Source organism: Amblyomma americanum, chromosome 2 (assembly GCF_052857255.1).
Source record: "Amblyomma americanum isolate KBUSLIRL-KWMA chromosome 2, ASM5285725v1, whole genome shotgun sequence".
NCBI lineage: Eukaryota > Metazoa > Arthropoda > Arachnida > Ixodida > Ixodidae > Amblyomma > Amblyomma americanum.
In genome coordinates this window covers 67,529,259-67,555,313 of record NC_135498.1, presented here as the reverse complement: position 1 = coordinate 67,555,313, position 26,055 = coordinate 67,529,259, and the positions used below count along the sequence as shown (strand labels likewise).

The 26,055-nt window shown below is 45.7% G+C and overlaps 1 protein-coding gene across 2 annotated transcripts in view; it reads left to right on the top strand.

Moving 5' to 3' along the window:
* LOC144121364 (SEC14-like protein 2) overlaps positions 1–11,861 on the top strand; it is a 66,032-nt gene extending 54,171 nt beyond the window's left edge. Inside the window, exons 10-13 of one of the 2 annotated variants that reach the window (XR_013312605.1) lie at positions 1,027–1,133; positions 3,341–3,665; positions 4,195–6,395; positions 6,630–11,861. Coding sequence is in view for 1 of the 2 variants with exons in the window: in XM_077654553.1 (XP_077510679.1) it covers positions 1,027–1,133; positions 3,341–3,665; positions 4,195–4,283 (521 nt within the window). In the remaining variant the exon portion in view is untranslated. Of the gene's footprint in view, positions 1–1,026; positions 1,134–3,340; positions 3,666–4,194 lie in introns of both variants that reach the window. The other variant, XM_077654553.1, reaches the window with a different exon arrangement.
* The last annotated feature ends 14,194 nt before the right edge of the window (positions 11,862–26,055 follow it).

Genomic DNA, 26,055 nt, shown 5'->3' with positions numbered 1-26,055 from the left:
TGGTTATCCTCTGCGGCTTCGCGGGAAAACAGGCCACTGCTGACGCATACATACAGCGCAGAGCTGCTTCTAATCGCTTGACTGCGTGCGTAACACCGCGGCGTTACAGGTCGAGAGGCTCCTGGATAGCAGCTGCTGATAGTCGAAAGTGCGGCGTTTCTGACTGGTCTTGACCCAATTCCCTGCTTTCGTGTATGCGTGTGGCACAGCGCAACGATCGGAAGTATAGTTCGTCAAGGGCAACAGGCCACACGGCATAGCTGGCAGCCTGCACTTTTGTCGTCTACTTTAGGCTCTCGCCGAAGCTAAGCTGCGCGTTCTAAAACCGTGCCAGTTTCTGAGGCCGCGTTCATTCAGAACCTTGTTTACAGGCCGCTCCACCCAGCCAACCCATATTTAGCATTAGCGGGTGACGCCATCCAAATTGTGAAACATATACCGATCTGGATCACACCGGAATAGCTAAGCTAGTCGCAACACACGAAAGAAGCAGACATCTTCAAAGTTTCGTTACGGCGTCTTGTCAAACCTTTCAACTTGATGCAAGTGCGATGCAGGCGTCTCTAACGCTTCTTGACTATTGCCGTCGTTCGTTAACCTCTGCGATGCTCCATCTGCTGAAAATGTGCGTGTTCAACGCAATTGACACCCTCTCCTGTCGTTATAAAACTGTGCTGACCCTAAATTGGCTAACAGGCATGTCAGCTTCACTTGGCTCTCATCATTTGTGACGTCACTACACGTAACGTTAGCTATCCCTGTGACTTCAGGACTGATGTCTACTAAGCATCGAATTCAATTGCAGTGACGGGGTAGGATCGGTGACAAAGCGCAAAAAGAACGAAGAGAGAAAATTTCCTCAAGAAAATAATATACTGCCAGCTGCAGGGTACGACGCAGCTTTTTAGTTGAATCATTGTTCTTGGTGTCACCTGAAACGTTCGAACACTTTAGAGTCACTTAGGGGTGAACTGCGCAGAGTATTTGGTTTTCGTCCTGGTCGCTATTATCGTTTTTCGTGCGCAGACAACTGGAAGAAAGCACTGCTCCAGGACATCGCTCCAGAAGAGCTTCCTGTGCACTGGGGTGGAACCATGACTGGACCTGACGGCGACCCAAGATGTACACACATTGTGAGCGCCCTCCCATGAGTGGCACATGCGTTGCCTCTTGCTGCATTTCGAAAGCTCAGCAGGCACAGCCCCGATGGCATGGCGACCGATAGACGTACATACCTGGCAATATCTGATAGCAGCATACTTGCTGCGCTTACAGAATGAAAAAAAAAATGACAGTATTGTCAGCAATTTCCTTATCATTATTTAACTTAGCTCAAGGAAGAGCGGCAACCAACGGCTGTTAGAAGAGGCTAGCTTGCTTGCCTAATGTCCCAGCTCCGTAGCTGCCGTTGTGTGCCGCCGGCTGCATTTCTTGTACCGGCGGCGATTGTTGTGACAATTACTGCAACACTGTTTTCCCGGTTACTCAAAGTTTTTCCGCTTGCTGTGTGCCTGAACGAAAACAGGCGCACTAACAGTAGAAAGGAAAAGACACAAGCAGGCAGATAACATTTCAGTGTATTCATTTTCTGTTCTAATGGCTGTTATAAGCAGTCCAGAGATCGGAAAAGAAGTTATTTTAAGCGTTCAGTCAACCACTTGTTTGCAATACAAATTTGTTATGTCGCTTACATGTCAAGTTTAGACAGACAAAACGTTTCACGGGTAGGACGAGACGTTCTCCAGGAGAGGGGGCGTACCGACAAGGACGCAAAGCGCTGTTATTTTGTCATTCGTCGATGATTCTGCGTTTTATGTTCTGCTTCTGGTTCCATGAAATTTTTGCACACCATAATTATGAGCTGGTTCAGTTATTATGAACACATGCCCACAGAAGATTTAGGAGTGTTAAAGCCTCGGACAAAGCCAAAGTTCCTTGTGGCAGGCAACATTAAACTGAGGAGTATACTCTCCATGTAGCACCCTCCAAGTGCAGGCTACACACCCCTCTATTCTTGGCTGCATGTTTAGTACACGAGGAAAATCTGACGGCTCATGTTTCGCGTGCGCGGAAAGCTTTTCTGTACAGCTACGCATTTTGAGACTAACACGGAATGGGGAACCTGCGCTGCCAAAGTGGCACTGCAATTGTTCCATTCGGTGACTCAAAACTGCTTTTGTCAGCCGCTTGGGCCGCTGCAAACGCGAGAACACATTCTGCGCGATTAGATACCCGCGTTTAGCTGACAGCATTCATTGCCTAGCTTCTCTCGGCGCGGCCCAGATAGCTGACGCACGGCACGTGCGCCTTCGACAGAGCGCGGAGGCTCACGCCAATAAGCACCTGAAGGTGGCGCGGAAAAGTACTAATAGTACTACCCAAAACTGCTTGCTCTTCTCGCTAGGCAGTGTGTTATGGCGCTGCAATCGGCACCACAAACTTCAGCGCAAGTTCCCCATACCCCTAACGGCCCTTCAATACGCTATATTTTACACATCGCAATGCTACTCACGTGTAACTACGCTAAGTTACAACTTTCTATTAAACAACCTCCAATACTTCCTCCTCTCCTTACAGCACAGGGAGCCTCACAGCCTTTGCTTCTTTTTCATTTCTCCAGGAGGTTATGATGCTCTCGTTACTTGGCTTACTAGCACAGCATGGAGCTCTGTAAGAACATCGATCAAACATCCTTAACAGGCCACCCCTGCCTAAGTAGGAATTTCCTACAAAACCCTGAAAGTACTGCAGGTCTTTTTCCAACAAGAGGAAGAGGGCAATCAGTGGCGTGAACACCAGTACAAAAAACCCACGGTCTCGTTTCATTCATTTGACCGGGAGTAACGTGCTGTCCATGGTGGTAAGTGGCGGGCTATGCTTGAACAAGTTTCCTCCGCTGTTTCTCTGTCGGGAAGTAGTGCATTGCACATCCGACCGGTGCGTTCTTTCTCCGGCGGGCTTTTTCCCGGGCCGATCCGCCCAGCCGCGGATTCCGACCGTGTGCTTCCTGTTGTATCCTAAGCATGTAGAACATGGGACACGGGGGGTATAGCAAGGAAGAAGAAATATAAAGCACCTCCTACAACACAGGACAGTACGGTCATCTCTCTGCTCTGGCTAAACCTAATAGATTTTGTTTAGAAGGACGCTACTTTCGTTGCCGCCGATTGCAAGTAAAACTTATTGCAGTGTGCTCTACTGCAGTCGGCGGAGACCCGAACAGCGTCCGCCTAAGCCGCCACAGTTAATTACGGCGGAAGCACGGGATCGAACTCAACCTAAATGCGTCCAATAATAGGTGTCCCTAACTGAATTCACTTTCATCGCCACGTGAGCGCAGGTGGGTGCCGGTGGACCCGTGCCCTGTTCGTGCTACACGGCGCCGTCTCGGCGCCTGTCCTCGGACCAGAACCTCAAGATGTGCGTGGTGGAGAAGAAGTCGGCCGTGCCCTTGACGGTCGAGGTGGCCGAGGCTGGCTCCATCCTGCGCTGGGAGTTCCAGACCGAGAACTACGACATCGGCTTCGGCGTCTTCTTCATGCCGGAGTCCAATGGCGCGGCGGACGGCAGCGGCGGTGACCTCCAGGAGCTGGTCGCCATGCAGAGGGTCAACTGCCACCTGGTGCCCGAGGACGGCATGCTGGTCTGCAACGCGCCTGGCAAATGTGAGTGGCGGGGAGCGTCACCGACGTCTCGTCCGGTGTGGTCACTTTAAGGAGGACTCGCTGGTCCTAACTTTACCCTAAACGGAACAAACCCGAAAACAGTAGAACACACGGCAAGTGTTTGTCTTCATTCCGGCTTATCCGTTCCGACCTATAGTATCTTTAGACGCAACTACGCACTACATACACCATAAACGAGTCATTTCACTTGATTCCCGTCATCCTAATTTATTCTTATTGTGCTTTCATTATTTTGTTAGACAGAGACTGGGACTCGATTCAGTTTTGTCCTTTATTTTAATAGCCTATACCATGATGCCAACCCACAATTCTCACTCTCGCGTCTCCTACGATGTACGAACCATGCATACATCATATTTGTTTGTGCCATAAACTTGGGATAATAGCTGAGTTCACTTGAACGACTGTGGCGGAACTACTGGCTTAATGAACATGAGCATGCGAACATGACCGAGCCAATTGCAAGTCGTGGCCGCGCTTAAATGACACCCTTCCTTGTTTTGCACAGATGTTCTGAAGTTCGACAACAGCTTCAGCTGGTACCGGAGCAAGAAGCTTCTCTACCACTACCAGGTGCTGCCGCCGACACCCGCGTAAAAGGGCCGATGACTCGACTGTTCTCTTCTAACGGCTTCATCTCTCTTGGTTTCTCTTCCTTCTTTCACGTGTCTTCGGGCTTACGTCAGTGTACATCGGGAACTGGTGTTCCGTAACTCCATCCAATGAGATACAGAGCAGAAATAAGGACTAATAAGAAGGTGAAGAGACTGTGAATATGAGCTTTAACTATTTGTATGTGTTAGCTTAGAACGCGACTGTTACTCATACACGGTCGTGTTACGATAAGAGAATAAGAATTAGGGGTGAAGATTGGAGGCAAAAATTACGAGTGAGAAGTGTAGCGAAGGAAATCTTTACCGGTTTAGTTAGTGTTTAGCGCTTACAACGACTTACAGGAGCCGGCGGTAATTCGTAAAAGGAGGACATTACGCGAACAGGGTCTTTTTGAGTACCTCTGGCTAGACGCTTAGCATCGTCGACCACTGTGTTCCTGTAGGAAGGCGTTCATTAGCGTCACATTCCGCGGTATACAAGTGATACGCGCGTTCCGGGTGTCGTAACTTTTGGAATGATTTACTATTTCCCGTCGCATTGTTAGTCACCACTACTGCAGTTACCTGGAGCAACGGTTAAGCAAGTAGGGGAACCTAACTCATGCAGAGTAACCAGAAGGAGTTATGCTAAGAAATGCAACTGTCAAAAGCTTGAATGACGAAGTCGCAAGTTCACATTTCGTTTCTAGCACAGCTTTTGTCGTGGCATCCTGGCAAGACAGCGCAAATGAAAAATGACCTTCTGGCTGTGGTAAAAGATTAGAGTGAACACATATTTTAATTTTACAGCTATCGTTATCGGGCCGTTGTCCACGCTCGTGAGTCTTTGCCTCTTCACAATATAATTTGCGTTTTTAAACCAATCTTCCTGTTGTGAAGCCGAACTGTTCATTCCTACTAAGTCTATACTGAAGCCGTCATTACAACCCGTGCGTCACATACCATTCCCTATTCTATTCCGAAAGGATATTACAGCCTTTTCAAAAGTGTGAATAGACAGTCAATAGAGAGTCTACAGACTTTCTATCGGTTCTCTATTGATATTTTTTGTAAGGAAGAGTCGTGATCTTTAACTGTTATGCTGTAGTGTGCCGCTTGTTTTGTGAGCGCGTTATTGCATGCAACTGTGTACTTTAAGCTTACGGCGTTTACGCATGTCTCCAGCTGCAAAATGCATATGCACTTACTCAAACGGGAAAGTGTCGAGTGAAATCTTGGAGAAGGGGAATAATGACCATGCATATCTTTCCATTCTTAATGTTGTGTGAGTCGCGTGCTCAGTTAGTGCGAGCATGTTCGTAATCTTCATTACTCATTAAGTTCCCGCAAGCATATTTAAGAGACACGCTAGAGGAGTTGACGAAGGAATCAAGAACAGGAAAGAAACTTTTTAATACGATAGGTAAAGAAGGCACCAGTTCTCGACTATTTGAATTATAGTGTCAGACACTCTAAAACTAAGCTTCAGGGATGATAAGGAAACTACGATGACAGTGATAAAACAGCTGTAACGTGGACATGTCAATACGCACAAACTAACTACTAATAAAGCAATAGGCATAGAGCCGGGCACATGTTGTGAAGAATTGACCCGCAAATGCGAGAACACTCGCACACCCAAAGGATGACTACGTTGTAGCTGTAGGTGGTATAGTACGTTTCTTAAGCACTAGTGGCGACAGAGGCAGTCGTTGGGCACTGAATGTTTTAGCCTAGGCCCGAACTTGGCCTCGCTGGTGTAAAGGGTGTAGGTGTAAGTGTGAACACATCATAAAACGCTCAAGAAAACAGGGATGCGCATGTGTAGGTTCAGAGGCTCCGTCGCACGTACGAGCACACACATTCACACATATGTTAGATTTTAGTATACCAAACACACTACTGGCGGTGAAATCGTAGCTCATGCCCCGAGCGACCAGAGTCTCGTCTAGATACAGCAGGAAACTTTTCGGGCTAACCGTAGTTCCCAGAAGTTCGGAGACCGTCTAACTGGAAAGGAGCGCGTGTGAAAATTAAGGGGCAGTATTAAGGCGAAACGAGAAATAAAAAAAAACCTGTAAACTAGTTGCAACAGGGCAGAAAACTGAGCTAGTTGGTATACGTTCATGATGATAAATCCAGGCGCTCACAAACAACGACACAGGGGGTACACAGCGCTTACTCGCAACTACAAGAATTTTTCATTCAGAGGCTTCTATATGTACAACAAAAACCAAAACAAACCCAGAGTAATCGCATGCGGTTTTTGTAGTATATATAGAAACCTCTGAATAAAAATTCTTGTAGTTGCGAGTAAGCTCTGTGTCCCCTCAGTGTCGTTGTTTGTGAGCGCCTGGATTTATCATAATGACCTGTAAACTACACGGCTCGAGGAAACTTTTCAATGAAAACACCGTGGCAATGGTCGAGAGCGAAGCTAGTACATTTTGTACGCCATCAGCTGATCAGGGTAGTACACGTTTCTGCACGACACTAGATAATCGATATCGACGTTGTCCCCACTTGTAGGCGCTTGCCATGCGCGGCTGTTTTTACTGCTTTCCCAGTGACCGCATGAGTAGACCGAAGGGATATTCATCTTCACCAGGCTTAAGCAGATGTGTCGTTTAGACCTTCGATAGAACTAAGCAGTACACACCACATGAAAAAACCATGAGTGGTCTTTTCTGTGCTCACCAGAGGCTTGAGTCGGCTAAGAGGAGTACAATTAGAGATTCCCGCTCCATCCCATCATGTGAAAGTCTGTTTGCGATCGACGTCGAAAAGTTCCTTTCCTTATTCCTAATATCCTAAATAAAAAAATTCAAAATTAAAGCGTTGGCGAAAGCCCTTGGCTGAAGTTTTAACGCGCACTAGCGAAAAGTAGGTGGTTTTTGTGAAGCTTGGTACACAGCCTTCGATCTGGGACAAGATTTTCTGCGCTATACGGGTTTGTCCGAAACGTGTCCGATATTAATCGCTAGCTGCGTGTCCTGTATGAGGATATTCCACAGAAAACGGAAGCTCAGGTCGGCGACATCAGCTGGGACATTACACTTCTAGACAAGTTTGATGCCTTCATTACACTAACAAATGTGACCCTACTTAAAGCGACCGCAGAACAGAAGTGCATACAGTAACATGACTGACTGGGCCTGCATCTGCCTCCAAGCCGTAGTTGAAACGAGCTTAGCACAGCAGAAAAAAAATTTACGGACGGCACTTAAGGCTACTTGCATGCTTTGGAGGTGAAAGCATAAATTTCTAAATTTATATGTTTTCCTTCCCTTCTAATGACACAACTAATCATTAGCATACAGTCGTAAGACAACGCATACATAGGTTTAGCTTTATTCCCCAAAAGCAACACGATTTTGTCGCATCTGGAATGCGTGCTTCCTTCGCAAGCTCAAGGTCCTTTGTTAAATTCCTGGCACCATTGAAAGAAATTGTTTTTCTGCTGATGAAATCACTGGAGTTTTGGGGACCATTTTTCTCGGACGCCGACAAAGGCACCGCATTTCGTTGATAATAAGCCACGTAAGGGTTTCGACTTAAGTGCTGCCGCTTCAACACCCAAGATGGTGACCAACGCTGATAGCGCAAGGCGCCATCGGAAAAGCGTGCAGTCATATTGTTTTAAAGGGTTAATTCAGTTTTCAGTGTCTCTATCTGCCGCGTTATCATATACTTCGTAACTAGCAGGCGTAAAAGGACGCTCAACAAGTGCGGCAATGTATGCGTCTCATAAAAAAAATTATACCGCCGCCATCTGGAAGACGTTCAATTAACGAGCGTTAGCTGTTTGGTAGCGCAACCTATCGTCCACGCGATACATTACCACGTGATTAGGCTACTTTTCTACACCTCACGGTGAGCGGGCGTCTAACGCTTTGTGAGTTGCCGAGTGCTGACGTCATGGCCGCCATGTTAAGTATAACCATATTAACCTAATTAGGTGATATTGGTGTCTGACATGTTCTACGATATGCCATTAGTAGGATAATGAAGTAATCAGTTAAATAAATATAACAAATTAAAATTAAGCCTAACCATTAATAAACATGAACTTCATTAGTTTATATTGGCGCCTAAGGTATTCAACTCATCTAAATGATTCAAAATACCTAATTTGTTTTATGATAACCCCATTCTCTACTCACTTATAAGCGATTAAACTTAGCTACGTGACTAGTTAATTATGACGTCACAAAATCGGTGACCTAACCAGTCAATCACCAATTCGATATACTAATGACGTCACCAATCAATCACCAATTCTGTTGCTATATAGATTTACTATGGAGGGCCGGTTCAGGTGTCCGCCGACATGTGAGACAGATACTGCGCCATTTCCTTTCTCAAAAAACAATTTTTCAAATTTCTATAGGGGCCGCCATCTTGAATTCCTCGGACTTAAATTTCACGCTGAAGGGAGGTGGTAGCAGACCCCAAGAAATAGAGAAATGGGATGAATAAGAGCTAACCCTCTTAAAGCCAAAGCGTATTTCTTAGTCGTAATGACGTCATAGGTTTCTTATGTAAACAAAAAAGATGGGAAGATATTCGTGTTTGGTTCTTGCCAGATAACAATACGTCGTTTTCCTCCGCTCATATGATTATTCGAGGCCGCGGCGGATAGTACAATCTGTACGTCTGGCGATAACTAGCGTTCTATTTTATCGTTCGATCTGCCGCAGTCTGTTTCCTACAGGTTGGCTTTCATTTAATCCACACATGAGCGAAACACTTGAGATGTTTTCACCATTTGATTAACGTAGTCGGTTTGTTGCGAAGAAGTTATGAAAAGCAGCGTAGTTGCGCAATTCTTGCAGCGTGCTTTCATTCAACTTTAGAGCCCTGAGCCCAGGCCAGCGAAGAGTTGACTTGAAGTGTGGTAACTTTATTTGGCCAAATCAAACAAAGAAGGAACAGACTGCCACCCGGCAAAACATATATGATAATGAAGAGCATTGGCAAAGCGCACTGCTCCTACAAGGAGGTCTGTTCCAATCCTTGGCTGAACATCAGGGCTTAAGGCATGCCTCCGACGGAGACAGTTGCAATTCTACGCGCTGATGCCGCTTGTAATCCGATAATCTAAGAGTTTCAAGGCGAGGAGATATCATCTTACGTTAGGACTTTATTATTTGTTCGCTGTTGCGTTTGAAATGCTTCCGCTCGAGCGGGGTGTTCGAGCAGACATAGGCTGTGCGTATAAGCGCATCAAATCACTACATCTTAATGTACCCAGGCTTAACCGCTATAAGCAAATCGCATTGCATACAGGCTCCACCTCAGGGAGGGGTGCCCCCTATCAGCACTTGGCTCTTGGCCGTGAAATTTGCATGCCTTCTTGCACGGCGCGTAACTTGATCAACGCCGAACAAGCATAGAAGGTCGTAACGCCTCTAGCCACGTCCACAGATAAGCGTTTGCAAGAGAGTGCGACCGTTCTGGCTTTGTGCCATTCAGTCGCCTGACCTCTGCCAGTGTCCTTATACTTCTACCGCGCACTCGGACTACTTGAAAGCCGCGTGGTTTTCGCCCCTAGCGTGGTATTATCTGGCCAGTGCATCTCAAATTTTTTTTGATAACCTCATTAGGCTGTTTTTCTTGTTTTTTTTTTTGTCGTTTTCACAGACAGCCATGGCTGACGGATGCTAAAGGGGTTTTCCGACCTCTTATCTGTGTCAGCCGCCGTACGACTGCATCTATTTCACTTGCGCGTAGATAGGAAATGCAGTATAATATAGCGCGTGTTTTACGTGATTTGCAGCGCTTTCTTTCTCGTTTTTTTTTGTGTGTCTGCTAGAAAGTGCTGTTATAAGCTGTCGTTCTGCTTAGGCGGCAGTCTTGCGTATGGCCACCAGCGCGGCAAAAGAAAACTGAAATTTTGAGGTGCATAGAACACAATGGGGATATGCATATCACTGTCTGGCTGTTATCGTGTAACCAAACACAACTCTCATGAAAAGCGTCACCGCTAAATAATGAATATACAATACGTCTGAGTGCATTGTTCTTTTTGACGGTGCACAGCAGCGCTTTAGATTCATACAGGGCTTCACGTTAGGCGAGGGATAAAGAAACTGATTAAGCTGAAACAAGAAACAGCAAGTTTTTTTTTTTTTATTTCATGACACTCTCCGAGACTCAGTTAATTTCTACGAAAGAAGTATTGCCAACCACTTAGATGAAGAAAAGTCTCTCTGCACGGAAGAATTATTTGCGGTGATTTTTTTTTTTTTTTGAGGGAAGTCATTTTAAGCGGAACTTTTTTCCATGTCTCTCTGTGATGTAATTGTGCATTGTTTTTGTCTGCCGTCATCGACGTGTCCTTCTCAGTGTACCTTCGCGATTTCTTGTCCTCTTCCTGTTGAACTCCTGCGCCAGATATCTGTGCTTTTTTGTGCTCGCTGCTTCAACCCCATCTTTTTCTCGGCAAACCCCTGTAATTGTTTTATCAAGTCGTTTGAACGCGAGGGAAATCTATATCTTCGTTTCGTATCCATTCTTGGTGCGATCTTCGTTGTTGTGAGTGGATAAAAAAAAACGAAAGATACATGTGGAGTTTACTTATGTCACACATATTTCGCTCGTGACACCGACTCCGGTGATGCTTCGACTACGTCAGTTGGTGTAATGTGATATATTCGCTTATGCATGTAGAATTAGCTCGAACAGAAATATAATAAACGTGCCTGTGCGGCCGAGGGCACGTGACACGAGGTGCGCCTTGGACGAATTCTTCCGCGCGCTGCTTGAATTCACTGGGAAGTGTGAGATAAACAAGAGAAAATGTAAAAGCGAGAACATCATTCAGACCCTTGTACAACATAGATGTGAATCCACAGTTAGCGTGCGCTCTGCACAAACAGCGCTGCTTATAAAAACTGCTCAGAAAGGTCTAACCAGCGCGCTCTGGCACTTCACTTTAGGGTGACAGTTTACGCCAACGTATCTGTAGTTCCATGCAGCGTGCTCTCCGAATCATCGTTGCGGAGGAGTCCCGAGTGAGGCCAACTTCACGGAGTTCTTTAACGCGCACAGATATCTCAGTAAAACAAATGCTCCTTTCTTTTCGCCTCAACCACAAGTGCGACCGCGTCACACGTGCCCTCGGATCCACAAGCGGCTAGTTTGAGGAGAATGTGGGAGAGTGTTCAAGCCTTCCTATAAAGTTGCTGACATGTGATAGAAGCCAGCGGTGACAAAGCTCTCGCCATAGCTGCAATATCCGGGTGGTTGGTTGAACGGGGGGGGGGGGGGGGGGGGTGCAGGGTTGAGAGGCGGTAAACGCAAAAGTTGCAAACACGCTCGTAGAGTTTGTTCTTTGCTCTTGCCTGTAGAATTTTACGAGCGAAGAGCGCATCGCCTGTGGACGGGAGATCGCTGTGACAAGTTGGGTCGTAGTTGTGAAAGGCTCTAAGGTGACCGCCGGCGAGCGCCAGCTTAACACGCGCTCGCGCCGGCACCCGTGGTAACAGCGTTAAGGATGTGGGCGGGCAACCACTATATACTGTTTTTCTGGGTCGTCATTCGGACACTGTGCTTACGGAAATAAAATGAGTGTGTTGATAAGAGTGGTGCGTTTTTTTTTTCTGCGGGAATGCTTTCGCATGTGCACGAGCTTTTGGTTGCGACGTCCGACGCCTACGACGATGACGTCATTCTCGCCTCGGAGCCAGGTAGGTTGCTTGCCACCTCTAAATTGTGCGTGAGTCGTCACAAACGGTTCGATTCTAAGAAAACCTGCTGGGCCATTCGTAACAGCCCCTTCGCAATGACTGTAGGGCACTTTCAATTGAAAAGGGAGCATTGGGCAAGCTTCGTGAACTCGGGCGGCGTCATAAGGGGTGCTTCAACCACTCCTTTACATGTTACAGAAAACAAGTAACCGATCAGAATTACAATTACTTCAGCTGAAATGTAACTGATTTCAGTTGTCAGTTACATCCCATGAAAAGTAACTAAACAATTAGGGAGAACTATTCGTTTACTATTACGCTGTATTTCGTCCTTCCTTTTCAGCGTAGCGCGAATTTATGTGGACGAGAATGAGTTGGTGCGGCTTGCTTGATCTATACTCTGTTGGAGTGTATACGTTCGCAATTTCGCCTGCACTCGTTTTTAGAAGGTTTCCTCGGCCTTTTTTCAGTATTTATATTTGTGAACACATCCGTAGCGACACTGAAGAGTATTTGGATGTGCGGGCCGGAAGAAACTGCGTTGCTTTAACATAAGAAAACCGTGAGCACCACCAAGCAGTTTAGGAAAGTGTCGCCCTTCACTGTTCACGCTCTGAGGGGACAAAGCACACTCTCCGTTGAGCCGTCGTGGGGAAATACGAAATGCAGAGCCCGGAACATGGAGCTAGTCAAATGCACCCTTACAAACACTCCTTTAGGCGGTCTATAGACTGTCCATAGACTTCTGTTTATAAAGTCTATAGACACTCTATAGACGAACCCTAGCGAACAGTTTCTAGGCAATACAAATCCCATAGACAGTGTATAGACAACCAATAGATTTATGGCCATATATATTTTGTAGACTTTTGTCTGTAGACAGTATATGGACTATGAGTAGACAAAAAAATGGCGGTGGTTTAGCTCTGGTTAAACCTGGAGTCACGCGATAGCTACAGCTGGCCGAGTGGAACTTGGCCACGTGACCAACCACGCGACGAACCACGTGATCAGCCACGGCGCCGCACCACGTGACCAACCACGTGACAGCGTGGCGGCGCAGCCACAGGGTGGCAGCGCCGCCACGCGGAAGGCTCGAAATGCTACCGTAATGTGGCTATCGCTACAAAATAAATATCTGTTGGAAGGTAATAGAGCTTATCAGAAGTCTACAGACTGTCTATACACCATTTTTATACGGGCACCTGGCGCAGGCTTTCATGTGCGGACATCCTTGACCGCGAGGTTCCTCCGCAGCCCGACCGATGTCGCTCTCATGCGAGTGAATTCTGTGCTACACTTGTAGTTGCCATCGTGTTTTGAGTATTCGAAGTTATACAAGTCAAATTAAATGGAGGTTTATTTGTCACCTGCAGAATTTCAGGTGGAGGGGAGCTGCAAAAAAAAAATGCTGCCCGCGGACAGCTTGACTGGCCTACAGCCCCTTTGGTAAAGCGGAGGAATCATTCAGAAACGCACATGTACCCAAAACAAATAGAACGCACCGCCCACTTAGCACCGAAGATTACACTGCAATATGACCTGCCATAATTAACAACTCCTAGCGAAAACAAACAATCATGCTTGAAGACAATATCGCAAGAAACACGAAACAAAACATTCAAGGATCATAAGTTTAAAAAATATTCTGGCGGTTTAGCATTGCTAAGCACGGAACATTATTGGTTGGTTTTTGTGGAAAGGAAATGGCGCAGTATCTGTCTCATATATCGTTGGACACCTGAACCGCGCCGTAAGGGAAGGAATAAAGGAGGGACTGAAAGAAGAAAGGAAGAAGAGGTGCCGTAGTGGAGGGCTCCGGAATAATTTCGACCACCTGGGGATCTTTAACGTGCACTGACATCGCACAGCACACGGGCGCCTTAGCGTTTTTCCTCCATAAAAACGCAGCCGCCGCGGTCGGGTTCGAACCCGGGAACTCCGGATCAGTAGTCGAGCGCCTAACCACTGAGCCACCGCGGCGGGTCGGAACATTATGCGAAAAGAAGTTTTTTGCGTCACGTACCTGAATGCGCGATTGAGGTGCAATACACAGCGCGAGAGTGTGTTGCAGTGTAACACTAAGCGTGTTCGGCTGCGGCGACAGCCTAAAGCTCTCGGGCAGTGGCCAGCGAAGCTTATGTGGGCTGGAATCTCAGTCGCAGATTTTTATTTCGTTTATTTTTATTTCTTTATTTCCCTTGGCACAAACCAACAAACTTCGCAAGATCTTGCTCGAGGCCCGTCAGAATATTGATTTCGCACCAAAAAATCATTCTTGGACTACATCTATTGACATTTTATCTAACTCTCATACCCAAGATTAGACAATTCACGGTGAAGCAATTTTCAAACTATTTACAGCTGTGTCCCAATATATTCGTGCAGATCATGAAGTTCTTTCACGTACACAAAAATACATCAAAGACATTCAGTTTTATAGTTGTTTAGTAAGGACGGAAGTAAATAACAGTTGTTACAACTTTTTTTTTTTTTGCGCGAGAGCGTCAGCACCCCCATGTCTGAAGAATTCCCCAGCATCGGCGTTGGCGTTTACGACCGTTTGAAGCCTCGCAGCCAGAGCGGCCGAAGCACGCAGATGGAATGTGGCGCCTACAAAATAGGTCACGGGACCTTGTGACCTCGGCACAACTTGCCCACCGTGTCAGGTGGCAGTTAAATGAATGATTGGTCACTAGCGGCTGCTCGGAAAGAGCAATCTGGATCTCACAAGCCCCACCGATGGCCGTGCATCGCTTACTCGCTGAAACACTGCGTCAGGGGTGGTGTGAGGACTCCCATCGATTTATGAATTTAAAGTAGAGAATGGCGAATTCCGCAAATATGAGCATATATGGGCATTTTGAGAAAAAAGGGGGCTGTAATGGATTATTAGTAGCCGATTACTGAGAAAACGAATTGAATGGCCGGAAACGCTACAGGTTACAAAAACTAATCAGTGCCAAACAAAATTCGAAGAAAACAAAGCTCATTGTAATTGATCAATTATTGTAACGCGTTAGCTACAAGTCTGGTTTCAACACACCATCCTTGGGCTTGTTTTGCAAGCACATACTTGGCATGGTATTTGGCAGTGGATTTGCAATTTCAGCGACCGCGGCGACTTCTACTTTTTATTATAGGCGGCGCATTCAAAGCGCTAACCGGTCAATGATCAAAAGGTGACTGCACCGCACGAAAGAAGCAAGCTGTGCGGGCGAGGTTTGCATTCGGCTGGCTTTTTTTTTTTTTTGATGTCCCTGAAACGTCATTATAAAACTCCCGAAACCTGTTAGTTTCCCCATAAACGCAAAAAAAAATAAATAAAGGAAGGCTTGACGAATTTGTTTAAATGTTTCGAAGCCTAAGCAGTCGGTATTCAGGCATTCCAATTACGGCGAAGTGCTACTGTGGCTGCACTTCGACAGGTGACGAAAAGCCTTCTCGCTATTCATGGCATTGCGAAGTGGCCGAAGGAGCTACAGTGGACAGCAGCCGATCTCAGTCTCTGCAAGTCACATGAGCGTCTATTACCACACGTTAGGCTTTTCGCTCGTAGACGTGCCACGTGGCCGTTAGGTGGTCAGCATCCCGCTCGGAGTTTCCAGCGCCCGGAGCAAAACAGCCTTTTCGCGTTGTACCTAGCAATGCGTCTGCAAAAAAAAGGAGATCCTGATCGCACTGCCATCGAGCGCCGGCTGTCGGGACTGGGCAACGCATGGAGGAATTTCCTCCCTCATTGACTCGCTAATCGTCTCCAGGACTGGCAACGCGCCGTTGACGCAGCTGCGTAGGCCTCATCTTAACCTCCACGAGCGAAAGCTTCCCCTCAATCACGCCCGACAAACAGTCTCCTCTACTGCCTCTCAATGTTTGTACAGGCGCACGGCGTACTGCCCTGAACAAAAGAGAAGGAAAAAAGAAAGCTCCTGGCCTTGCGCTCACCTCTAGGGTTATAGGAGCGACCGAAGGCTTTGTGCATACTCTATTCTAGCGCTAAGGCATGATAAAGATTTTATTGCTGTTCCATGATTTCCACTCCCCTTTTGTGGTTGCCTCAAAACACACCACGCCGTGCCTTCGACCCGCCATTTGTTACCTAATCAGCAACGATGGCGCGGGCGCGGTGTGGCGTGAGCCAACGGTGAAGAGCGGGGAAAACAATATTGGAATGGAAGAGGATTATAATGGTTGTACTAGCATGTTCTAGGAGTTAATCCAGAGGAAACAAGCAGGAAACCTTCAGCTCGAGAACACATCGGCACCTGTTCGAGTTTTGTTGCATTTCCAACGCGTCTTCGTCGCCTCAGTAGCGCGCTGTTGCGTCTAGTTTCATACGAGCTCACGACGCAGGTCTCTTTTTATGGTGGAACCAGACTGGCGCGTTCTGTTGGGATCAAATATTTTCCGAAATGACGAAAGGTTACTTGAAGGCTGCTATGTATGCATCGAAGCTCTTTAAGGAAAAACTGAATGAGCACCTTGCGACATGCAAATACGTTGCCACTGAACTTCTGTTCTTCTTTCATAGTTTGGGGCACTGTTGAGCTGCCAAAGAATACGAGATGAGACGGAAAAACTCTGCAGAAAAAAAAAGCCTGCTGCACAGGAGGGGGCAAGTACACGAGGTACGATTTCTCAATATTGTATTCAATGGCATACAGCAGTAAAGCTCGGGTTCAGGCGCAAAACAGTGTCCACACCTCTTGGGCCGTGCAATTTAAAAAGGCTCTAAACGAAGTCTGTGGTCCTAATCAAACCAGGTTTCTCGCCATCAGTCGGCATCTCATCTAGTGCAAGCAACGTACCAACAGCAAAGGTGGCTTCGGCAGTCTTTTTCAAGGAACGGATAAGTTTGTTCTTTTCTGCCTTCTTCATCATATCCCCCATCTTTATCACCCCACTGTGTGACGTGGAGGCGCCGTTCTGCCAATTCCCCTAGGAGCTAGAAAGGCAGCCTGAAAGGACAGTAAAAGTGCTAAGGAATTGATATTCACATGGGTGCAATGACATAGCTTCAAAATAATAATGTTAATAATAATAATAATAATAGTAATAACATTAATAATAAATAAATCTTTATTTTCGGTGCCCAGGAACAACCCAAAGGTCTTGGTGCTGGTACATCATACATACATACACAAAAATTTTAATTCAATTCCTCACAAAGGAAGAAAGTGAAGTGAGGTAATGTAGCATACAAGGCGATAGAGAAAGAAAGACATATCAACTCGGCCTCTGCATTAGACAAAGGCGTGACAGCGAACAAAAAGCATAAAAAGCGAAAACAGTGAGAACAACTGGAAATGAGAACCGCTAGAACAGCCAACAGCCATATAAATAACGAACAGAAAAGAGAAACAAAGTGAATGAAGACAAGAACGACCTATCACATCAGAGTACAGCATACAGCAAAATACAATCGAGAACAAAGCAGTCCTCATATTAACGAATATGAAATCTCTAAAATACAAGCTAGAAATACAAGCAAACACAATAACAAATGTATTTGGTGAACGCGTTACAAACAATCAAACATCAGTACACGGCTTTAGAGAAATAATATTAATGAAAACAAGTAGAAGTGATGAAACAATTGAAAAGAAAAAATAAAACCAAGATAATACAGGTGGAAAAGCACAGATGAAGTAAAGACGAAGAAAGATGAAGTAAAGATGAAGTAAAGTAAAGACAAAATGCTTGAAAGAGGAATTTATATATGAAAAAAGGACGGCTCAAAGTGGAACGTTACGGACATCCAATATAAACGAAGGGAGAAAGTTTTCGAATATATCAGTGTGAGGACAAAGAGAATTAAACAACTTTTGCATACTCTCCTGAGGGGAGAGGGAGTGTAGGAACACAGAAATTTGGAATGGTCTGAATTCCCTTTTGCTCTTTCGCTGTACACGCAAAAGGATACGCGCTAAGAGCTGAGGGCATAGAATGTGACCATGAAGATGTTTATACGAGAAAATTATATCTGCCCACACACGACGGCAGCTAAGAGAACGCAGCTGCGGTGAGTTACTCCGTCTGGGACGAGAGCTGGAAGTTGTGCAAGAAAGCCGATGTTGAAATATGCGCGAAAACTTCAGCTGAACTCTGTCGATTTTGTCACAGTTCGACTTGCAGGTGCTGCTCCAAACAACAGACGCATACTACAAAAGCGGCAAGCATATGGACAGGTAGAGCTTCAAGAAAGGAAGGAGGGCTTGGAACTCTCTCTAAACCCTGCAGATGACACCGAGTGTACGCCTAGCCCGTAGAGCAATGCGTTTTGTATGAGAGGAGAAGCTGAGGCTACGGTCGAAAAGTACGCCGAGGTCATTAATTTCATCAACCCTGGGCAGCGGCCTACCATTCACAGAATAAGAGTAGAGAAGACTGTGCGTTTTACGCGTAAATGAGAAAACCTTGGTATTAGGTGAATTGAGAGTGAGCCCATTCTTCAAGCACCGATCAGAGAAGGCGGATATGTCCGACTGCAATGACAAGCAATCATGAAGAGTACGTATTATCTTAAACATTTTTATATCATCAGCATAAAGGAGAAACGAGGAGTTTTTGAACACGGAGGAAACGTCATTGATAAAAACAGAGAACAGAAGCGGGCCTAATACCGAGCCCTGAGGAACTCCGCTGGTTGGAGTGTAAACAAATGAAGTCTGTGCAGTTAAACTGACAAAGCAGAACCGATCAAGAAGATAGTTGCGTAGGAGGGCTACAATTGAAACGTCGATCTCAAGAAGCAGAAGCTTTTGAAGAAGTAATGAGTGAGTAACAACATCGAAAGCTTTGCTCAAATCACACTACACAGCGTCTACCTGACTCCCCCGAAGGACTTCAGCTGATGTATACGTCATAAATGTCACAAGGTTAGTTGTAGTAGAACGACCTTTTATGAAACCATGCTGATTAGGTATGATGACATGTTTCCGGCGGAAGGAAAGTACTTTGTGCAAAGCTAATTCAAAAAGCTTAGAGGTTGCACAAAGAAGAGAAATGGGGCGGTAGTTCTAAACATCAGATTTGTTTCCTGATTTGAAGACAGGGAAAACACGCGCCGTTTTCCACACGCGGGAAAAAGCAGTTTTTTAAACAATTATTAATTATTGTGGTTAAAACAGGGACGAAGGCTTTTATTATTATTATTATTATTATTATTATTATTATTATTATTATTATTATTATTATTATTATTATTATTATTATTATTATTATTATTATTATTATTATTATTATTATTATTATTATTATTATTATTATAAAAGCCGGGTAAACAGTAGACAATAAACATTGCCTGGACTGGCCCACCGCTGGCTGATGCTTTGCCAGCTCTGCATTTTTGTACCGCCTTTTTCATGAAAGTATATTTTACGCTGTCCTCTTAACAATAACTTACCAGTTCGCCCATCTGTTGAGTCTGTTATGGAGAAAAAGTCAAGCTTTTAAAACGCTATTTTGCTCTCCTCCGCAGAGTGTGACTACGCTGAGGTTAATGCTTTCTTTTTTGCATTAATTGTGCTCGCTGTAACAGTTGCTATGGTCCCGTCTCAAAGACACGACGAGGTTAACTTTCCTTCTTTTTCTCTCCTCTTTCACGCCCATTATCCTTCTCCGCACGTGTAGGATAGTCAGCCTGGCATAATGCCTGGTTATCCTCCCTGCATTTCCATTATTCTCTCTCTTTCTCCGTTCCTTCCCTTGATTTTGCAGCTCCGAGTTTCCGCTAAGCACGTTATAATGTACAGCATGTTAGACTAAAGAGAGCTCTGGTTATCGGGCTGGGCACAGGCCCTACATACAGGAGTGGTTGCAAAGACGAGCGCCGGTCAAAACCGGTTCTCAGCGTCCGACGAGCACGTGTGCGCGGTCCGACCTGAGGCTGTCGAAGTGGCCGGAGCCATCAGCAGGCTAACTTCGAGAGCGACCGAGATAACGGCGTGCTCTACGGTGTTCGCAGCTCTTGTTGAGCGCTTCACATCCGTCAAATCCGCTTGCACTAGAGAGAGGGAAACAACTTTTCAACACATGTAAGACGCTCAACAAGAACAGCTCTTTCCAAATCACCCCTAAGGCTGGTCAGCGTTACTAGACCCCAACACATCCACCGCAAGCTTCACCGCCCAGCTTTATAGAGAAAGAGGATGAGCACCCCTTCGTATTCACTTAACAGGGGTGTTTCAAGTGCGACCAACAGCGAAGAAACCGGGCTGGTTCAAACAAAAAACAAAAGGGAAGAAGGAATATACGTAAGGTGGAGCCGGGTTGATTACCCTACTCTCAGGGAGGGAAATAAAGAGAAGCGAACAAAAACAAAGGCACAAGGGAAGTTTCGTGTTGTCGTGTCTCCGGACCGCGAAGATAATCATTGGTCCCCGTTAACAACTAAAAACAGAACACTCCAGACTTTGTCTCTAGAAGACCGCTCAAGTCAGCGGCTTTTAATTACCTCAGTAGGTCCTTGGTTAACTTCCGTCCCCAAGAAGGCTGAATTCGTGATCTTAAAATCTTGGACCGCGGGAGGGAGCGTGAGTCCAATCAGCACAGTGCTGCATCGAGAAGCGCTCGCTGAGCGTCAGATTGAGAACATTGGTGCTCCCGAAAAAACATCACACGAGAAAACAGCACGTGATAGAACAGTACACAAAAACGGCACAACGACTAAAACAGCGCAGGGAAAGAAAACAGTATGGCGACAAGACAGCAAAGGCAGAAAACAGCACGCGTCAAAACAATGCGCCGGAAAAAAGAGCACAACGACAAAACAGCACAAAAAATAGGGTTAGAACAGCACAGTGACGAAACAGCACACGGAAAAAAAAACATTACGACGGCAGAAGAACACGAGGAAGAAACTGCACAACAAAACAGCGAGGTGGTGTACGATACAACGCTGCGAGAAGAGTTAACTATATATACTAGTCATTACCGCATAGAGTAAAGAGAAATCCATACAGCAGCGCGTTGTTAGCTTAGGTTATATTTAGGTTAGGTTAGTTTATCCATAGATTAGGCTGCGTAAGGTTATATGGGCCAGAACTTACGAAGGCGCCATTTCTGGTTGTCATGTACACGCTTTCCTTCAAATGAACTTCAGTTTTCAAACGCTTTGTGAACCCGTTGTCTTAAGTACAAAAGCGCAGCCTCACATTTAGGTATCGTCTAGTGGCTCGAGTCGTACGGGTAATGCGTCAACATCAGACTTCATTACTGGGTACTCGACAATAATTTAACGAACAACTGCATTGCCGTCTTAATGAAAGTCAGTTCACCAAAATTTACGCAGAGAGGTGAGTGCGAGAACGGAAGCGCAGGCATAAAATCAGGCAGATTTCCGGGCCAGTTTCTTTTCTCAGTTTCCCATGCAGATTCTACTTGCATAATTCAGAAAAAAACTAGATCATTGAAGCCAAGCAAGCGAGGAATTCATAACCACTAGCTCTGCCATAGGCACTCTTCAAGCAACTCTGCACCCTACTTCGCTGCGCTGTTAGCCGTCGTGCTGTTTTTCCCTGTCCTCTGCAGCCGTCGAGGTGTTTCCGTGCTCTGTTTGGTCACAGTGCTTTTTTTCTGTACTGTTTTGGCGCTCTTTTTGTTTTTTGTTGTTTTTACAGCGTTACCACGCAGCGGGAGAGACCGTGTAAAGTATGTTTCGCATGCAAGCGAAAACGCTCGCAATTTCTGCGCCGCGGTGCAGACGGCAGACGGGACGGACGGGATGGAGCGGAGACAGGCTTTGTGGTTTTCTTGATTGTATTCCCTCCCGCTCCTTGCGTTAGATTTTCTGCACGAGCATGCAGAGCTCGTGTTTCATTTCATGTGTGCTTTGCTCAAAGGTAGGTAGAAGGTCAGAGCCGGCTATTTCGGCTTCCGCCGTCGTGACGGCTGGACAACCAGACTGTTTTCTTTCTCGCATTCAACTCGGGAGACGCAGACACGGAGCACTTATGCGCGCGATTTTCCTCCCGCTACCAGGCATTCGGCTTTACCGCAAATCACTCTGAGTGACTATCGTGTACTGCATGGAAACGTCAAAAAAAGAAGGGCTCACAATTTCAGAATTTTATTTTAATTTTTAATTTGCGATTACCCATGCAGTAGCATTAGAACTCACATGTTTGAACAGACTGTCCGGCGTCCGGTGCGTTCTCCGAAGCCTCCAAGAACCACCTACCACGGTTGTCAGATGGCAGAGTGGAAAGAGGGCTGTGCTTGCAGGAGAGAGGAGGGAGAGGACAAAAGTCGGCTCCCGCGGGAAAAAAGCGGAGTTTGGCTACCATGGACGGAGGAGTTTGTTGACGCAAGCGGACAAATGCACAACCTGAGGGTGGTTGCCAGTTGAACAACCCGGCGGGGGGTTGCCGTAGTAGCCGGAGGGTGAGGAGGAAAGTGAGCCGAGGAGAGAAGTGGAGACAGCAGAGCGGTGCGCGCGTGCTGGATGCCACTCTTCAGTTGAAGTTGTGTGCAGAGCGTTGAACGCTTGCCAAGAACACGTTCTGGCCGTGTTTCGGGATGAGCACGCGATATCTGGCGATAACATTTGGTTAAAAATGGTCTGGATACAAGCATGTGCAGTTAAAGTCTTAGGGTTTCATTGTCACAGTTTGCCTTCCTAGCCGCTGCGGCTTTGGGGGCTGCGGAACGCACAGTTAGTTCTTTCTAGGCATGTGTTTTGCTCTCTGTACGAGCTACCTCCGAAACCGACTGTCGATGGACGCTGGAGGTAAGACATGAAATAGAAGACCAAGTGTGCCAGGAAGTCCTGTAAAAAAGTACACCCTTCCAATTTTTTTAACAACATAACGTGAGCGTCGATTTTCGCTTTATCACCATCCTATGACGGCGCGAATCGGCAAACTCGGCGAGTATTGTTGCGTGCGCACAGGCCCGGGGGACCGACGTCTGTCACACCCGTTTGTCACACCCGTCTCCAGCAACTCGAAGAGGGCAAGTGAAACCGGCAGATAGCAACAGGCTCAGATTCGCACTAGCGGGTCTGGATAATTCGCTTTTCGCTGGTTCAAAGTGTACCGACAGTATCATACGCGTGCAGGAAAAAAAGAGAGCAGTAGAAGACTCAAGCCTTCACACATGCACAATCGAAAACATCTACGAGCTTTCTTTTTCAAATTCGGCATATCACAATACACAACAATATTGGCAAAATCGGGCCATAACCGGTCACTAAACATCAACCAACAAAACAAGAACAAGCGATATGTTAATTGCAAGATTAGTTCGTGAAACGCTGTGCATGTCGTTAGCAGGTGGTGCCATGTGGCTGGTTCCGAGCAAGGGTCTACAAAGATGTCTCAGTGTGCAATAAAGGTGGACGTAAATAAATGTGTTTGATTTGTCGTGTCATACACAGGGGAATGAAAGCCTAATGCTACGCATTTCCGTGGTATCGAATATAATATTTTATTCTCATGAGTCGCGTTGCGATTTTAGACGGCTGGAAACACAAATAACCTTTCCTTCACGACCGATAGTGAACCGGTCGTGACTGACGACACTGGCGGAGATTTTTCGCACAATTGTATTTTTGTACCACGCGTTTGAGTGCCAGCAATACCAGAGAACGATGATTCTTGATAAGAAGCTCGGCGCGTTGAAGCTGTTATCGGAAGTGTTTTTCGTACGCAACAAACCTAGAGTGCACTGTAAGCTTTGAACCCACAGTACTAGGAAATATGAAAGATTACTGCGCACAGATAACAAAGAAGAAGTCCGTCAAAGCTGTTAGTGAGTTTTCATTGCCAGCACAAGAATAAATGGAAGGCGTATGTCATGTGCCCAGGTTTAAAGTTAAGCTGGATGTATTTTCATTGTGCGTTACCACTTCTGTGAGTGCTTATAGGGAATAAAATAGCTTTCCTGCGGATGGAAGCATTTGTGGGTGCTGCATACTGACCACTAGACACATGTTAAGAGGAGACAAAAAAAAAAAGAACGAGCAACACGATTAAAGGGCGCTGTACGATAATTTTTTTTCCGCATGTGCACGCGTCCTTACGACCATGCGCACGGGCGCGCGAGGGCGCTTTGCGGATGAGGTGCTGTACGATCAGGTTTGTAGCGTGCGACCGAGCGGACGACTCCGGCGTTCTGATTGGCGCGCTCGTCAGTGCCGCCCGTGCGGCAGCACAGGCATCTGCCGTAGCAAAACACGAATATACCTTGCCGTACGAATATACACACATAGATATTGTGGCTCACCCGTGACATGTTTAGCTGTGAGATTTTTTGTAGCAGGTAAAACCACGATCGACTGTGACAGCCACAGATCTCCGCGCGGCCAATTCTGACGTCCGCGAAGTCGCAACAAACTTTGCAACACCGCAGGCGAGGTTCTAAAACAGCGTCGCGGGTAACGATTAACGTTGGCGCTATTTCCACTCCAGAAAGTGAAAAAAGGCATCACATCGCGATCGTGACACAACTCGTTCGACCGCTAGTCGGCTAGACTCCGCTGAAGACCGCCGATATATACAGCGTTCTAACTACGATCTAATATTTTTGCCTCCTAATATTTGAAGAGTGCCCCTATTGAAAGTTGCGCTATACCCGAACACATGCAATAACGATTTCAGAACGACGACACGATTCATATCGCGAATTCTCGGAGTTAAGGATACGGGACTAGAACAAGCTATAGGTTAGCAGTACAGCCATATTCGATCGTTTGTAATTATAACAGGGAAATTTACATAGCTGAGATCAAGCACAGGTTAAATCATCAGTTATTCAAACTAGTGCACTGCAGTCTTTTTACATATATTTTAATAGCCTTTATTTTATAGCTTTTTCATTAATCCATGCACACTTTAGTTGTCTATAAACGTTGGTTGTTACTGTCGAGTAAACAGGCCTTCTTGCTGTCTCCCCAGTTAACTGTTATTGCAAAAGACACTTGACTATTCATCAATATCAGAAGTATGCCTGAATTGTGCATGTATCAAAATTTCCATATTTTAGCACACTGCTGTCGAATACGAACCCAAATACAGAAGAAAATTATGACATTCCCAGTAATTTGGAATGTGTAAAATCAGTTGTAAATGCAGCAGCTTTTCATTTCACAGAACACTGACCGTGCAACAGTACTGCTTTATCTCTGTAATGTTATTCAATTCGTTATAAAAGCCAAAATTGAAATAGCACAGTGTGGTGACAATTAAAGGGGCCAAGCCATCTATCACTGCGCTGAAATGCAAAGCTTTGTTTTTTTGCACAGTGAAAGCGGGCGACCAGTTATTTTAGCAATCATTCCTTAGCTCATAACGAATGAGAATTGCACAAGCTAGAATGCGGCAGTGCAAACAACCCTGGAGAGTTGTGCTCAGAGCTAGTCAATGGTGACACATGCAGAAACAAGCTGGCATGTTGTCTGTACAACTCCGACAAATTCTGAAAGTGCCCATGTTAATGAAAACAATGTGGTTGCTTAGTACTTAGTAAAAGGCCATACATGCCTTTCACCTTCAATGTAAACATAACATGATGTGGGAGTTGGCAAACTGGCTTACATCTGGACGGCTCCTGGTTGAGGTTGGGGAAGAATACTTCAAATATTTAGGGAAACAGGATTCTCTGACCTTTTGATCACGCATAGTGGATATCTCAAGCAGAATTTGTAGAAATATATTTACAAGATAAAAGTTGTGTTGTTGCAAATACAATGAAATAAAAAATAAGCATATAAGTGTATTTAGGGCATACATGCATATATCCTCTCATATAGCTTTACAGTAATGTTTAAGACTTTTTTCTGAGAAGAAAAAACCCCTGTAAAAACCCGGTTGGGGTTGAAAGTATGTTGAAAAAAAAAATAAGGGATCGTAACAGTGATTCTGGTTCCCAAAACAGAAGATAAAAGTGAGCATTGTCTGCACCACTTGTCATGTATGAAGTTTTGGAACGTGCTAGCTGTTGTTATTACTTCTTCTGCAAAGTAAAGCTTATTTCATCGCCAGTTTGGTATTCAAACTGCCAAAGTTCCCTTTAGGCGTACGTTATGTTAAAATGCTTTAGTTGTTAACCTAACAGCTTGAAGATCTTTGCCTAGGCTATGCCTAC